The sequence below is a fragment of the Lepidothrix coronata genome, unplaced genomic scaffold, assembly GCF_001604755.1.
Source record: "Lepidothrix coronata isolate B3197 unplaced genomic scaffold, Lepidothrix_coronata-1.0 Scaffold57, whole genome shotgun sequence".
Taxonomy (NCBI): Eukaryota; Metazoa; Chordata; class Aves; order Passeriformes; family Pipridae; genus Lepidothrix; species Lepidothrix coronata.
This window is the reverse complement of record NW_016690237.1, coordinates 509,821-525,186: the sequence shown is the minus strand read 5'-3', so window position 1 is coordinate 525,186 and position 15,366 is coordinate 509,821. Positions and strand designations below refer to the sequence as shown.

General features: G+C 40.7%; 1 protein-coding gene across 6 annotated transcripts in view; it reads left to right on the top strand.

Moving 5' to 3' along the window:
- The first annotated feature begins 3,161 nt into the window (after window positions 1-3,161).
- Window positions 3,162-15,366, top strand: part of TMTC4 (transmembrane and tetratricopeptide repeat containing 4) — a 60,342-nt gene continuing 48,137 nt past the window's right edge. For all 6 annotated transcript variants that reach the window (XM_017816657.1, XM_017816653.1, XM_017816652.1 and 3 more), the window contains exons 1-4: window positions 3,162-3,269; window positions 5,537-5,752; window positions 10,302-10,417; window positions 12,458-12,674. In XM_017816657.1, the coding sequence (XP_017672146.1) occupies window positions 5,591-5,752; window positions 10,302-10,417; window positions 12,458-12,674 (495 nt within the window). In that variant the 5' untranslated portion in view covers window positions 3,162-3,269; window positions 5,537-5,590. The remainder of the gene's footprint in view (window positions 3,270-5,536; window positions 5,753-10,301; window positions 10,418-12,457; window positions 12,675-15,366) is intronic.

Genomic DNA, 15,366 nt, shown 5'->3' with positions numbered 1-15,366 from the left:
GTTTCATTTGTTCCTTGGTTTTATGACTTAAGGTTGATCAACACTGCAACTCCAACAGGCATATGAGTTTGCCTGTCTACATATGTATACGTATGCATATCAACACACACATACATTACATACAAAACAAGCTACCTAAGACATTCTGCTACTTAAAGTGTCTCATAGCAGAGTAGTTACTTGGGGCACCAGCTCTCTAGAGGAAGAGACCATCAAAACCCTATTAACAATAATAATGCAAATATGCATATTATTTATGAAAATATTTGCATGTATAACGCCTTTTTAAGCTTCTGAAATGTTTTGGTTGAATCCCGCATTACTACATTTTATTCTCTTCTCTTCAAAGTCACTGTGATACTGGCAAATGCTGATCCCTTGAAATACAACATTTTTTGCACACTCCTTTCTTACAAGGAAAAGGCTGGCCTTTGTGCAGATCTGCAATGGCAGGCTGCTAAAAACAAGGATGCAATAGTCACTTAGGCAGATCAATTTAGCATGCTGAGAAAACTACAGAGCAAGGAGATACTCACTTCATACACATAACCCTCCTAGAAACAGCAGATTAAAAAAAAAGAAAGCAGCATTGTATTTAGGAACTGTTTCAAACTGAAGTGCTATAATAATCCTCCAAAGAAGCAGACTGGAGATAAATTATGCAACTGTAGCTGATTTGAATCAGATTTTGAGGGAACTAGGGAACTCTCCAGAACAGGTATTTGCTCTGCAGTTCTTCATGTTAATTAAAACAGAACAGAAGGTCATCATAAAAGCTGCTATATTATTAAAAGCAAGATAATAAAACCCTAAGAAAAAGGCTTATTTCAAAATGGAAAATAATGGGAAGGAGGGGCTTCTGCATATGTTGACTAATTCACAATGAAATGTTAATCATTATTGTTGTATTGACATAAGTGGTGATGAGGTGATTTATACCATCTGTGCATCCGGCTGTGTGGAAATATACATATTTGACCAGAACTGATGATATCAGCAGACTTACACTGAACAATGAAATTCTAGTTATAAAGCATAGATCAGGGATGTGCAGACGTATAAGATATGTGAGCAAAGGAGCTCCAAGATGAGTATGTGATATATTTATTTCTACTAATGGTCCATTCACATCAGCAAATGTGATAAAGTCAAACTCACTACAGAACAAAATGTAACACAGAAATGTCAAAGTGACTCAACTAGTACAAGTCTAGCAATTGTCACAGTCTGGTGAGGCAAATCTCAGCCTTGATTCACAGAACCTTACATATATTCACATATACTTAAACTAAAAAAAATTACATACATGCAAATTTAGTCATGAACTGAAATTTCATTTACTTCATTAGAAGTTATAGAAGACACCATAAAATACATGATAGACTGCCTTCCTTAACTAAGGGATTTCTTTCTAAATTGGGTACCTCTCCTCTGATTTGGGGCCCTTCCATTAGCAAACACAGATTAAAAAGTCTATAAATATTGTGATCTCAGAAAGATTGTTGAATTTGAGAATTCTTATTGACAAGAAAATGACTTTTTAATACATATTTGTTGTAGTTTGGGGAGTGGAAGTTGAAACAGTAAGGAAATGTCCAGAAAGGGACATCAACCAGTACTACTTCCTCATCATGAACTAGTACGGCAAACCAGCTATTTTTAGGAAGTGATATAAATCTCAATGCTTTGAATTGTAGCAGAAACCTAGAAACCATGCTTTTCCTGACTATCTCACATTTTATCTTGCATTTATAAGGCTAAACGACCCAAAAGTAAAAAAGACATTTTTCACCTCTATCATTTTATGATAGCAAATCATAAAACACAAAGCTTCCTGATTGTGCCTACTTAGATCACTGAGCTGGGGACAAGGCCAGAACGGACAAGATAATTTTAAAGTACAATGCTTAATTTACCAGTTTGCAGGTCTTTGCGCATTTAGCTCTCGTAACATAGGGACCAGAAGTTCACAGTCAGTGAACGGAGCTTCACGTGCTTGATGACAGCAAGTCACCAGCTTTCCACCACTTCTCAGTTGAGAAGTATCTCAGATGCTTTGTGGTAGCTGTTAAACAAGCACAGGTTACAGCCTACCACCTTAAAAGCAGAAGCTTCACATATACAGTTGAATAATATACGAGCCTGGCGATTGTGCTGGCTCAGCTACTCCCTCACACGCAGCTGAGCTGCCCATGTTGCAGCAGATGTTCCAAAGCAGGTGTCAGTTGACAAGTTAGGCAGTGGCAGCCATTGAAGCCCTCCCAAAGCAGTGCTTCCACTGGAGAGTTAAAGCCTCAAAGGAGTCATGAAATAACTTTGTTAATTTGACACTTGATAATGCAAACATCTTAAAATTCCCACTACAAATCGTATGTCACTGCCTGGCATACAGCCAGGATTTCTCATCCAGTTTCAGTATATAAACGGGTTTTTTTCAGGGAAGCTTCTGCCGAGCATTCGGTATTACCAGTTCAGTGTTTAATCACACTTTCTTTTACAAGGAAATCGCAGTGATGAAAATTATGTACACCTGACACAGCCTTTTGTTGCCTCCTTACAGTACCTGTCCTGCGGGGAGCACCTGCAACAACCCCGGCAGCAGCACAATGGCCCCTTACAGAAAGGCTGGAACCCTCTGCTAATGCGCCCAGCTCACCCAAGTACCCCCTCTGGGCAGCGAGACCCTGACACGACAAGACCCCCCCGCCCCGCTCCGCTCGGCTCCACTGGCTCTGTAGCTGCTTTCCGGGGGGATTCTCGCTTCGCGCACGCCCGCCGCCGCAGGAACCTCGCCTTCGAGGGAGGAGTGGGGGACTCGGGGCATGGAAACACGCGATTCCGCGATTCCGCGCCCCCGCGCTGGGCAGCCCCGCACACCCCGCTTCACCTGCGCCACCCCTCCGCCCCGCGGCCAGCCAGGTGCGCGGACAGTGACCTGTCGGCAGAGCGGGCGGCGCGCCCCGAAGACGCGGCGCAGGCAGCGCAGGGAGTGACCTAGCCTAGCCCCCGCCTTTGTGGGGGACGCGGAGTTTAAGAGGGCGGAAGAACGACCCGCACGGGCCCCACGGACGCCGCCAGCGATGCCCCGGCCCCGCCCCGCCCCCGCCCGCCGCGCGTCACCGCGGCCGCAGCCAATGGGCGGCGGGGATGTTTCCCGGAGGCGAGGCCGCGGCGGCCCCTCCCCCGCGGGCCGCTCCGCTCGGGGCTCGCCGGGCGCGAGAGTTTCGCTCCCGGGTGGGAGATGCCGGGCGGGATCCGTGTCCTCGCAGGTAACGCCGCGCAGGGGAAGGGGGGGTCTAGCCCGTGCCCCGCTCGCTGGCGGAACCGGCCCGGGGGGTGCTGAGGGCTAGCCGGGACAGCCCCCCCCCACCACCACGGCGGAGCCGCCGCCGCCAGGACAAAAGGGGAGCGGCCAGAGCCTCCGTCGAACTCCCGGCGCAGCCTCGCCCCTTGCCCCGCGCCCGCCGCTGCCTTCCCGGGCCGGCTCCTTCCCCGGGACCGCCCGCCGGGCTCCTGGGACGCCCCCAAGTTTGCGGGGCCAGGGCGACCCTCGGTGCGAGCCCTCCGGCGGCGCCCGCGCTCTCGGCGGGACGCCCCGTGCCCGCCCTGCCGGGGGTGCCTGTGGCGCGGGGCCGCTGCTCTCCGGGTCAGCTCGGGCTCACCTTTCTCTGGAGAGGGCGGCGGGGAGGTGCCTTCCTTCCCTCCCTCTCTCCCTGCCGCCGCCGCCGCCGGGCAGTGGCGTGTGCGCCGGTCGCAGGGAGGTGGCGGTCCCTCTGTCCCTCGTCGGTGCCCGTGCGGTCACCGCGTTGCCCTGAGAAGGGACCTCGCCACGGCCCGGCCTCCTGGACCGCGGGGAAGAGGGCCGGCAGCAGCTGTGCGCCGGATCAATGGAGCAAGCGTAATTGGAGAAACTTTCAGGGCGAAATTAATTTTGAGTAGATTAAATATTTTAATTGCCTGGTGGGCACTGATGCTGTATCCGTGCTGTTGGTAGCAACGCGGTGCGCTTCCCTCAGTTAACAGCCACGCTTTCTGTCTTTGTTTCCGTCAAACTAAGAGCGCAAGGGTGAACTACTTTGAGAAAAGGTTTTGCTCTTAAAGCTGCTGCTTTGCTCAGCCAGGGAGCTCCAGCTTCTCAGATTGTACAGCTCCAGGTTACTGATTTTATCTGAATTTGGGAGCACCGCTATACAGTCCCCGAAGTGAGGAGGGGCACTGATGTGACAGAGAGTACCGCCTGTCCCTGTGCATGTGTGTGTGCATGAATTGGGAATACGCGGAGACTGGAATTCAGTGTTGCAAAAACAGAAAGCTACAGAGCAATTGCCATAGCAGCTCTAATGATCGAGCCCGTTCCAGAAGCCAAATGACTGGAGCTTTTTTCCAAGATCGTATAAAGTCATTAAATGCAATATTTTCAGGGGTGCACTGGAGCTTTTTTCCTAGATTGTATAAAGATATTAAATGCAATGTTTTCAGGAGTGCAGTGCTTGATTTAAAAAGCAAATAAATAAGAAGAAACTGCAGATAGGCTAGTATATGTGCTTATCATTCTTTGGGCTTACAAATAAAAATTTCATATTCTGCCCTGTTTTCACTGCAGTTTTCCTTCCATTTGTAACCTTCTCCCCTTGCCATTTATACCAGCATTTATACCAGCACTTGATAATAAGACCAGTCCCAGTAGAGTTGGAGTACCAGAGAAGCAGAGGCAGAATAGCAGTCCAGGCGGGAGGCTGCCTTTGGAGCACTGAAAGAGATCCTTCCAAGTAAAGGTGGCTCATGGGTGTAAAACTCCAGCCTTAGTACCTCCGCACTGATGGATTGCTCAGTGCATTAGGATTGTAGGGTCTTTTTCATCTACTTCAACAACTTCATGAGCCCATGGATACAGCTGTGGAATTTAGCCTGTATTTAAGGTGTGCAGAGTGATCTAGTGAACACTAGTCCAGTCTTAATTCTATGGGTCTTGTTGTCTCATTGTTTAAATTGTTGAGATTTAGGGCCTATTCCATTAACTCCTATTTCCATATGTCTATCTGTGATGCTTGTATGAATTCCTTGCATGGGGAAATGTGTGAGACTAGGTCCTTTAATCTGATTAACAGAAGAGAGTTGAGCTCTTTTGGCAACTAATGGTTTGCTTTTCACACGTGGAAGGAAATTATAATGCTTATCATTCTCTACAGAACTTTATAAATGCTCCACAGTCTCCACGATACCTCTGTTTGTATAACTTGAACAGTAAGAAACAGAAAAAACAGTGATTTGCTCTAGGTTTTAGAGCAAAGCTTTATCTTAGAATCTAAGAATTTCTCTCTGCTCCAACCATGAGAAACTCTGCCTTTACTTCCCTGTTTGAAGTACAAAATTACGTTTAGGTATGTTCCAGTAATTATGAAATGCACTGAGAGAAAAATGTAAGGTTGTATGGAACTTCATACAGCTTTCTCATCTCCCAACCCAACTCTCCATTTTTAAATTCTTTTTTATTGAAATGTGACTATAACCATGCATTTGTATATATGTATTTCAGATTTCCAACCAACATAATGCTGAAGCTCTCAGCTTGGAACAAGCATTTTACAGAATGGCACAAACAGAACCTAATCTGGACCATGACATATCATGGTTCCTCCTTCCATCATACTGGGCTAAAATGGTTGTGGCTTTAATTTCCTTCCTCTGCTTTGCTAACAGCTATGATGGAGATTTTGTCTTCGATGATTCTGAAGCCATCATCAATAATAAGGTTTGTCTCTCTTCTTTCCCTCACACCCTTTGGCATAAATGGTCATAGGAAAAAAAATAATGCAACAGTTGATCTAAGTAGACCCAAAGTTTCAACCTAGTAAAGAGCTTCCTTTTTTTTTAACTTCATTTTTCCGTTTTGTTTTATTGGGTGCTTTTTAAAGTAAGCCTTATTTAAGGCTGCAAAACAAGAGGTGCAGCAGTGCTCTACCAAAAACCTAGAAGCCTAAATATGCTTAGCGAAATCTTACTCCTAAAGCTATTTCGATAACATGACTTGGGTTCTAATATAGAAACAAATTAAACAGCTTCTTTCCCCCCCCACCTCAGAATGCATCCCCTTTCATTCTTTTGCAAGTAAGATGCTCTGCTTAATGAGTGTTGATATCTGGTCAAGGGGAAGGGAGCTCTTTTTGCCATTCCAAATGGACTTTGCCTGCTTATCATCTAATAAAGCATTACCTGGGGTTGCAGCAACTTTGTATGTGATGTTTATTAATGCTTATTCACAGGGTACCTGTACATCAAGACTGTCTATAGGTCTAATTTTATGCTCATTTCTAAGTCAGTGAGAGTGTGCAGTAGGCTTTTCTGATACCCATTGATGTTAATAGGAGATTTTTTTCAGTATCTCCTCAGGGTCACAAATGAATAAGCCAAGTGAAACAAACTTACTCTGTTTGCAAGACACATAATGCATCACTAAGCTATTGTAGGGTGTAGGGAGCCTCCAGCTGTGGTTTATACCACAAAAATGTTATAGGAAGCAAAGCTTCCTTTTCCTATGCTTCTTCTCCGGTAAAAGTTCTTGTGACAACAGTATTTTTTTTTTAAATAGAAGCAGAGTATTCTTGTGCTCTGTTTTAAAACTGATCATACATGCAGTGAACAGTCCTTGAAATGCTTAGACATTAACATGTGACTCAAATAAACCCCTATCTGAGATTCTTTTGACTTTGAGGAATTGAGTGTCTTCAATTATTGAGACACTTCATAGGATCACATGTAGGGGTGAGTGAGCCTATGCCCATGGATGGGTCGTGGTGTGGCAGCTTTTATGCTGTTCTGGAAGGTACTCATTAAATGTTTGGAAGGAGAAGCACAGGGTAAAAATAATCACATTTATCTGCTGGTTCTGTTTTCCTGAAACCATGGGGTTACAAGGAGGATAATCTGGAGGCTCATACCACTAGAAGAACACAATTCACTTTTTTTTTTTTTGGCTTGCACAAGGTTTGGAGGCAACTTATCATAATGTGTCTTTTAGAATCCTGCAAAATTACTGTTTCCTTAGACAAAGTCATCATACCTTCAGTTGTAAATGTATGGGGGGATAAAACATCTGCCAGCTTGGAAATAAATCACAAAGCTTTCAAGAGAATGCTGTAGACAAATTAAGAACCTGTAATGTTGTTTGGGTTTTTTAAAAGAAGTATTGTGTTGTAAATTACTCAGCTCTAGGCAATGTTTCATTCTGCAAAGTTTTATTTGGGACCTGTTTATAATATTTCCTGAAAGAATGAACAAAAGACTGATGTTGAAACAAGACAGGCTGTTTTGTTAATGTGCAATTTCCACACTTGTAATCTCTTTCCATTTCTTTCAGTCTTTATTTTCAAAATGTTTCAGTTTCTCCATGCAACACAACAACACTAGGATTCTAGCTGTTGGCAACGCTGAGAAATTCAACCAACTGCTTAAATAAATTAATTTATACTTAGTCTGTATGTCTGAAAAACTGTAAGGCTAATTCTATTTTTCACTTCAAAATCCTCTATTATTCCCTAGATATTAAATAAGGGTTCTTTGACAATATCATTTTAACACAGGGGTCATATAAATATATGGAAATACAAAATCCACAAGAAAAATGCAGAGACAATGAGTTTACAAGTTTAATGGGGAGGGAGAGCATCTAGCAATGGCGCAGTTTATTAAGCAAAGCATAGCAAATTTTATTCCTATTCAATAGGAGAGACAGCAGTTGAAGTAATTTTGTAGATTTACTGAGCATTACTCACTGGTATTTTCTTGGCTACCACACAGTATTTACTACCTGCATCACCCTAATCTTTTAATTTTTTTTTGTTTTTCAGTGAAAGATACACCATTAGTTGACCCCATGGCTATTGTATCATGGAACATTCTGTTACTAGATTTTATTGGAGTTGAAGGCTGTTTTCCATATGCTTTCTTGTCATTTTAAGCAGCATTTTAACTGGTACATGACAGTGACTTTTGTCTTTATTTATTTACTAGCTTGGCAAGACAAACAGTTGGATTAGGCAGAGCTTCAGACACAATATGTCATTTTCATAAGCCTCTATATAGAAAAACTGAGCTTTCTTCAAGTCTTGAACTCTGCTGTCTGTAAGCTGCTGCTAATCAAATATTTAGAGATTCTTTGATATCTACTTTAGGTTCTTAAAGAGGAAATCATATGTAGCTTTTAAACAGCTGTGTCTATTAGAGCAAATTGTTCCTGTTTTAGGGTAAGTCCACTGAGTAGGAAAATTAATGTAAGGAACTTCCTCACAGAACTTGGATATAAGAGCAAGATACACAACTGAACATTTTTAGGTCATGTGTAAGTGTAATCTAATCACTAAGTAATTCCATGCATTCAGCTTTTCCTGCATTCTTTTGATGGAAGACAAAAGATGACTGATTATAGCGGAAAGGGAAATCAAGCCTTGTACATCTCAAATATATTTCCCATCTCAAGTTATTGAAGACCATCTGTGACATAAAGACATACTTTTAAACTTTTAACAGTGAAAAAGAAAACTCTCTCTTTCACAGTCCATTTCTTTGGCAAATATACATGAGGAGCAGTGCTGCTGGTTGGAAAAACAGTCTTAGGGCCACACCACCCTCTGACAATTGTCCCCTGCAGAGTACAAAGACTTCAATAGAAGTTGGTGTACCTCCTTTCCCAACTTGCCCTGGAAAAGCAGGCTGTTTTGATTTAGTGAGCTGCTGGTTGAGTGCGGTCCTGCTCTGAGAGTCAAATTATAACCTTTAGGGTTCGTGCATACCAGTGAGGAATGGAACAGGAATTTAGGTGCCTAGGGCTAAAATTGCCTTAGAGAAGTTCTGGGAGAAGAAATTTTTAGCTATTACTTGGCAGTAGAAACATCTGTGAGAAAGTGAAGAAACTTTTCACCTTGATAATTCTTAAACCCAAATAGGATTCCCCTGTGAGTGTTGATTTCTTAAGAATTTCCCTGAGAGTGCCTTAATTGACAGCTGCAGTATAGGACTTTTCAGACTGCAGTTTTATCCCTGCTCTCTTTTCTGAGTATGGATTAGTAACCTGTTAGAGAACGCTTCAGTTCATTTGACAGTGTGCTAGGAATTTTAGCTTACTTCCCCTTCCTACTTCTTTTTTAATCAGTTATATAATACTGGCTAAATTTGATCAAGTGATAGAAATCTTGTTGGATTTTTTTTTATTCTGTTTTTGGATGGATGAAAGAATATGTTAAGAGAGAAGCAACAACAAATAAGTTATTTTAGTTTCAGTTTAGCAGCAGCCAGTTATTAGGGTCTAGAAATTTGGTTGTAATTTGGGCAGAAGGTGGGGGTAGAGTAACTTGCTGATTGCAGGTGTAATACTAGCTAGTACAATTTTGTTCCTAGGTTCTCTCTCAAGTGTTTTTAAACTGCACATTTGCTATAGCATAAATTCATAGTTAATTGCGCCAGGGAAGAGGAGAAAAGGGGCAAGTATTATGTTAGGTTGAGTGTCCAAGCTTGTCCTTATAGAAAACTGAGGCAGGTACTACCAAGATCCTTATGTTTCCTTTCCAAATGAAATGCTTTCCATTCAACATCCTACATTTTTTGGATCTTTTCATTATCAGCATGGCTTGGAGATAAAAGGAAAGAGTAGACTTTTCTTTTGTAGTGTTTTTTTAATGTCCCCAGTTGCACCCCAAAATAAAATAATTCATTACTTTTCTGTCTTTTGCTTTTAATCTTTTAGAGCAGCGTATAGAGATGTTGATTCCTGATTTCATGTTTTAAGAAATAATTGAAAAAAAGCTATTTGAATAGTGTCCTGTGTGAAGTAAGGCTTCAAAAAGGACTAATTGTTGTTTTCTATCTTTAGTCTCCTTGCTTTCATGCTTTCATTAGTAGTTGCACTACTGACACTCATAAAACAGTAGCTGTTTGCAGCAGTTTGTAGTTGGCCTGCTTCGCAAGATAACCTAGACCTAAAATCAAAGACTTTTTACAGAATTATAAGGTTTATGTGTTTCATATCTCAGCTATTGACCAGATTATAAACCACTGTGAATGTGCATAGCTCTAAATTTCATGTAGTTATGCCTGCTTACAGAATCCAAGATCAGGGCCTTTATGATGTCAGGCATTCAGATGTTCATTGCAAACTTGGGTACCTTGTCAAATGTCAGTAGTGAGCCAGCAAAACTGCTGTGTCCATGTTAGTATGAGTTTGTATTATTAGAACTTGTTGGTATTTTAGCTGCTTTGAACAAAGGAGAAATGTTAAGAATCTACTAATTTATGATGTTTCCTTTCAGGACCTCAGGGCAGAAACCCCACTTGGTGACCTGTGGTATCATGACTTTTGGGGTAGCAAACTCAGCAGCAATACCAGTCATAAGTCATATCGACCACTAACTGTCCTAACTTTCAGGTGAGACTTGTCTTTTTGCTTCAGGTCTGAATATTTTTTTTAACATATATTAGCTCAATTGATTTTAGGGAGGAGGCAACAGAAAAGGAGAGAAACAAAGTATCGGGAGGGTAGTTGGATACTTTCCCTAAATGTGATTTTCCTGTTCACTACCTTAATCTCAGATTGAGTTTTAATTTTCCATTTGGTCCCTTCCCAAAGTATACATTATTTTGACATTCTATATTTCTATGTACTTTCCAGAGATTTCATCTTATGCTCTTATATAGCTCGTACTAGGGCAGTATGGTTTAGTATGTAGGTCACATCATCAAAGAACTAGGCTATGTATGTTCCCTTAGCCATGCTGCCACTTATACTGCTATTGTAGTTTCTGTTCTCTACTTTCCCGCTACCTGTCAAATGATTTATTTTATAAATAGCATCAATGTACTGTGGCCTTTTGCCACCATGTCACTGAATAGTCTTCCCACCTCTTTCCCCGGATATTCTAACTTAAGTGAGTGTTTGTGTCTGAGAATCGTAGCCAGGGAGATGTCTGCCTGTAAATATGTCTTGCTGGTGTTCTCAAATAACGAACGGTTTAAGAGGATTACTTCTGTAGATGCTTAGCTCATGTTTTTTGCACAAAGATTTGAACAAGCAGTAGAAGTTTGTCACAGTAATGCAGAGAATCTTTGAAGACTCAGTCTTAATCTTCTTATTTTCCCCATGTGACTCAATGTTGTTGATGGGGACCTGGAGCTCGTTCTGCAGTTGTGTGCGTTCTAAGCCAGGAACTAAGTGCAGAAGAAGTAGTCCCAGTCTTAGTCCTCATACTCAAGCAAAAACTTTGATTCTTGGTGCAGTGTCAGTGTTTTAAGTATCTGGCACTGTGGGTTTTGCTGTCTGATGGACTTTCTTCACATTTTCATCACAAAAAATATGCAACCGAATAGAATGTGTCAGAGTCCTAAACCTATTAAAGCTTTCAGTGCATTACACATTACGTGCTTTCCTTTTTTTCAAGGTCTCTGTGGTATATTCCATCTCTAGTAACATCCTGGTTAGTTTAAAGAGCAAACTGGGATACAACCATTACTATATCTGAAAATGTAGATGAGCCTGTGGAGGTGGTCCATAAAACGCTATTTTCACAAGTGAAAAATTGGTTTCCTTAATTTCCCTACGCTCCAACTTTTATGTGTATCATATTTATAATAGGCTAGGGTTTTCCGATAGATTTCACTCATGCCAGATGCAGATTGACCAAATGAACTATATAAAATTCCCTATTCAAACTGAGTTTCTGTATATCTCACCTACTGATAAAAGTATTTGGATAATAATGAGATGTTTCCCCCTTTTCTTCTCACTCCCCATTTTACTGCAGAGTTCCTATCTTGAATAGAGTTTTAGACTGAATTTTCACTTACACTTCCTTCTGATTCTAATGCTTGTATGAAACATCTTTCTAACCAGTCTCATAAATTAGTTACTAAGATGTGCTGACTGCTTTCTGGGTGGATACTGATTGTACCCAGGTAATTTCCACATTGTCAGTCCAAATACTAGGACCTTTTCAATTAGAATGTCAGTGGAAATCACAGTCTCTGTGCTTTCAGTTTCCTCACTGTGTGGATTTAATTAAAATAATTTCATCAAGTTGTTTTTGGACATGGCTGCTCTTAAGCCCAGAGGTATCCCCCCCAGTAAACTGGGTTGTTTATCCATAAGACACTCCTGCATTGCAGCTCTGAACTTGTGTTGTCAACCAAAAGCCAGTTCTAAGTAACTTCAAGTATGATTAACATAATAGCATTAACTAGAGAGGATAGATACTGTGCTAAATATGATATTCCATGGGAATACCTTGAAGTTAAGATGGGGACATTGTTTCTAGCTGATTTTGGTGGTGAAATGGTAAACCATGTGTCCTGAGACGTGTCAGCTTTTTTTCTGTGTGCATATGGTCTTGCTATAGGGTTGTTTAGCTTTTCTATTTGCATATTTCTAAACATTGTTGTAATTTCTAACCTTAATATTTTTGTATCTATGTAGAATTAATTACCTTCTTGCTGGAGGCTTCTACCCGGTTGGTTTCCATGTCATCAATATAATACTGCATTGTACTATCTCAGTGTTGATGATTGATGTGTTCTCAATATTACTGGGTGGACTGCAATTCAGTAATAAAGGAAGACGGCTAAACCTGGCTCCAAAGTCCTCTCTTCTAGCTGCCTTGCTCTTCGCTGTACATCCCGTGCACACTGAATGTGTAAGTATTGAATAATTATCTGCAATGATTTTTATCTTTACAGTTCTTGACCATCTTGACTAATTAATTCTGTCATAGCCTCATACTCTACACATTGCTTTTATATATTCTTAACGCTTCTCTTGGCAAATGTCGTAATAGAACAATCAAATATTATGATTAGTATGTCCAAAGGCTTGTAATTCCACTGGGCTAGGCCTTATTAAAGAAGATAAATCATTTAAGTACAATACCTAAAGAAGTGTAGCACTAAACTACAGAGTTTCCCTAACTGCTGGATTTCCCTAATTACTTTTCATTTGCATTTGCTTTGATAAAAAAATCAAGGAGATAGAAAGGTGGAGCAGGGGCATTATATGAACTTTATATGTGACTATTAGAATCCTGCATCCAGTTTTGCATCCATGCTGCAAGGTGAACACTGGGAAAAATGGAGAGGGCTCAGAAGAGCCATGAAAATGATTAAAGGACTGGAAATCATCCTGTGTCATGAGAGATCAAACTCCATGGGTTTATATTTTTAATATGAAGGAGAAGATGTAAGGATTTTTTTTTAATCACGGTCTGTAATTATGTACATAGGGAACACAAATTTGATAGTAGTGGGCCCTTTAATACTGCAGGTAAAAGCATAACAGTGGCTGGAAGTTCAAGCTGTAAAGATGCAGAATAGAAACATGGTACTTGTATAGCAGCCAATCAAAATACCTGGCCAAAGCTCAAGTCCTTGTGTGGAAATTATAGTGAAAAGAAGATGGTGTTCTTAAAAAGCTCTTTTGTATTAAGAAAATCTTACAGCCTTGTGCCAGTGGGCTTGCTGGGTGTGGTCACTGATTTCTTGATCTTGTAGTAATGAATAAATGAAATCTAAAATTAACCCAATGTGGGATATTTTTTTTGTTAGAGTTTGAACAGTCTGAGCAGCAGCAAAAGTACTAGCTTTAATTTTGATTTTGTCCTAGCAATGAACAGTGAATCCTTATTGCACCTTATTCTGCATATGTGGCATTGATTTTTCATTTATTCACAACACACCATCGTTTTGGCATCTTGCATTTGCTTTGCACATGATTGATGGGGAAAAGGTTATTGAAAGCTATTCCTCTCAGCTAACTGGAGACCTTGCATGTATCGGAAACCTAGAAATGGTGCACAGTTATGTATTAGTAATTTGGCACCATTTTTGGCAGTGTGGCTAAAACATCTTGCCAATCATTCTGGTGGTTGCTTGCCTGCACAGTAACTTCTTTGTGAGAGTGCATTGTGCTAGTGTCAGAAGGGCCCCTTGTATTTGTTCTCCAAAACCAGTTTTAGATGTCAGAGTAAAGTAAAACAAGCCTTCAGTGCTTCCGATGTTCTGACGTAAAGAGAAATGTCACTGGAGTCTTAACTTTGTAATAGACTTACTATTGACTCCTTTATCAATATCCATAGTTTTATTCTTAACTCCATTTGACTCTAAAAATAAATCTAAATCAGCATGCAGATATTAATGAGCCCTTTGTCTTCTCAAATAAATAATGCAGTCTGCTTGCATATTTGAAGTTTGAAGACTTTCATATGCTTTGGGCAAACATTCGAAGAGGAGGGGGAAAAAAAGTAGCATGCTCATATATCATGTCTCTTCTAAGATCCAGGATGAAGAAAAGCCTCTGATCATTTACATGGTGAATAATAAATCTTGCTGCACTGAAGCAGTCATTATTATACTGCTACAGTTCTAGCATGAGTGTGTGTCTGGCAGCATGTCTTAAAAGGCATTCCTCATGATTTTAAATCTGTGAGTTTTAAGTATCATGACATCCTAGTTTTGAAATGAGATGACATATTTTGACATAAAATTGTGAATAATCTGTCTGTTTGCTGCTTTGGGTTTTGGTATATACAGCAAAACAAACTGTCATGTAAAACAGATCTTGAAAGGTGTAATGCTTTCAGTACCTATGTAAGGAAAACACTATCTTTTTCCACCTGCATGTAAACAGTCTTATGCTGTAGTTCTCTGGTCTAAAAAAGGCTTATTCTTTGTAACACTTCAGTAATTAAATACTAAATGAATCATGGGCATAATAATATATCTGATAGTAATTTAAAATTTGCCTTGTTACCAGCGTCTCTGTGCCTGATCTTGCAAACATTGTACTGTTGGAGTCATTTGAGGCCGTGTGTGTTATTAGCCCCTTAATCTCTTTGTTGTAACAAGTGGACATTTATTTTCAAAACTGTGTCAGTTCACCTTTACTTTTATCTCATTAGCGAGAGTGGCTCCTGAAAAAGAGTGACACTTCATTATTTTCACCTTTCAAATCACTCCACAGCTATTGAGTTAATTCTTGTAATTCCTCTTTTTGATAGAAAAAGAAGCAGAGAAGTTAGGTGCATGGCTTTAGATAAATCAAGAAGTTTTCCTGAACTGAATTTAGGAGTCAAACAGTTTCTTCTTTTACGGTGCTCAGGTGAAGCTGAGGGTAAAGTGGGAGATTCTCTCTTCAGTGGAATCAGTCATACTCTCATGCCTCTACACTTCACTTTCTCTCTCTAATGTTATTTAGAAATAGTTGCCCCATCGTTAGACTGACACAAAAATCCCCTTTTCCTAAAAGCAGGTGCCTTTAAACAAAATGAAGACACAATTGATCTCTTTACTTTCCTGTTTCTGTATCACACACAAAGTGGCACAACTGGTGTACTA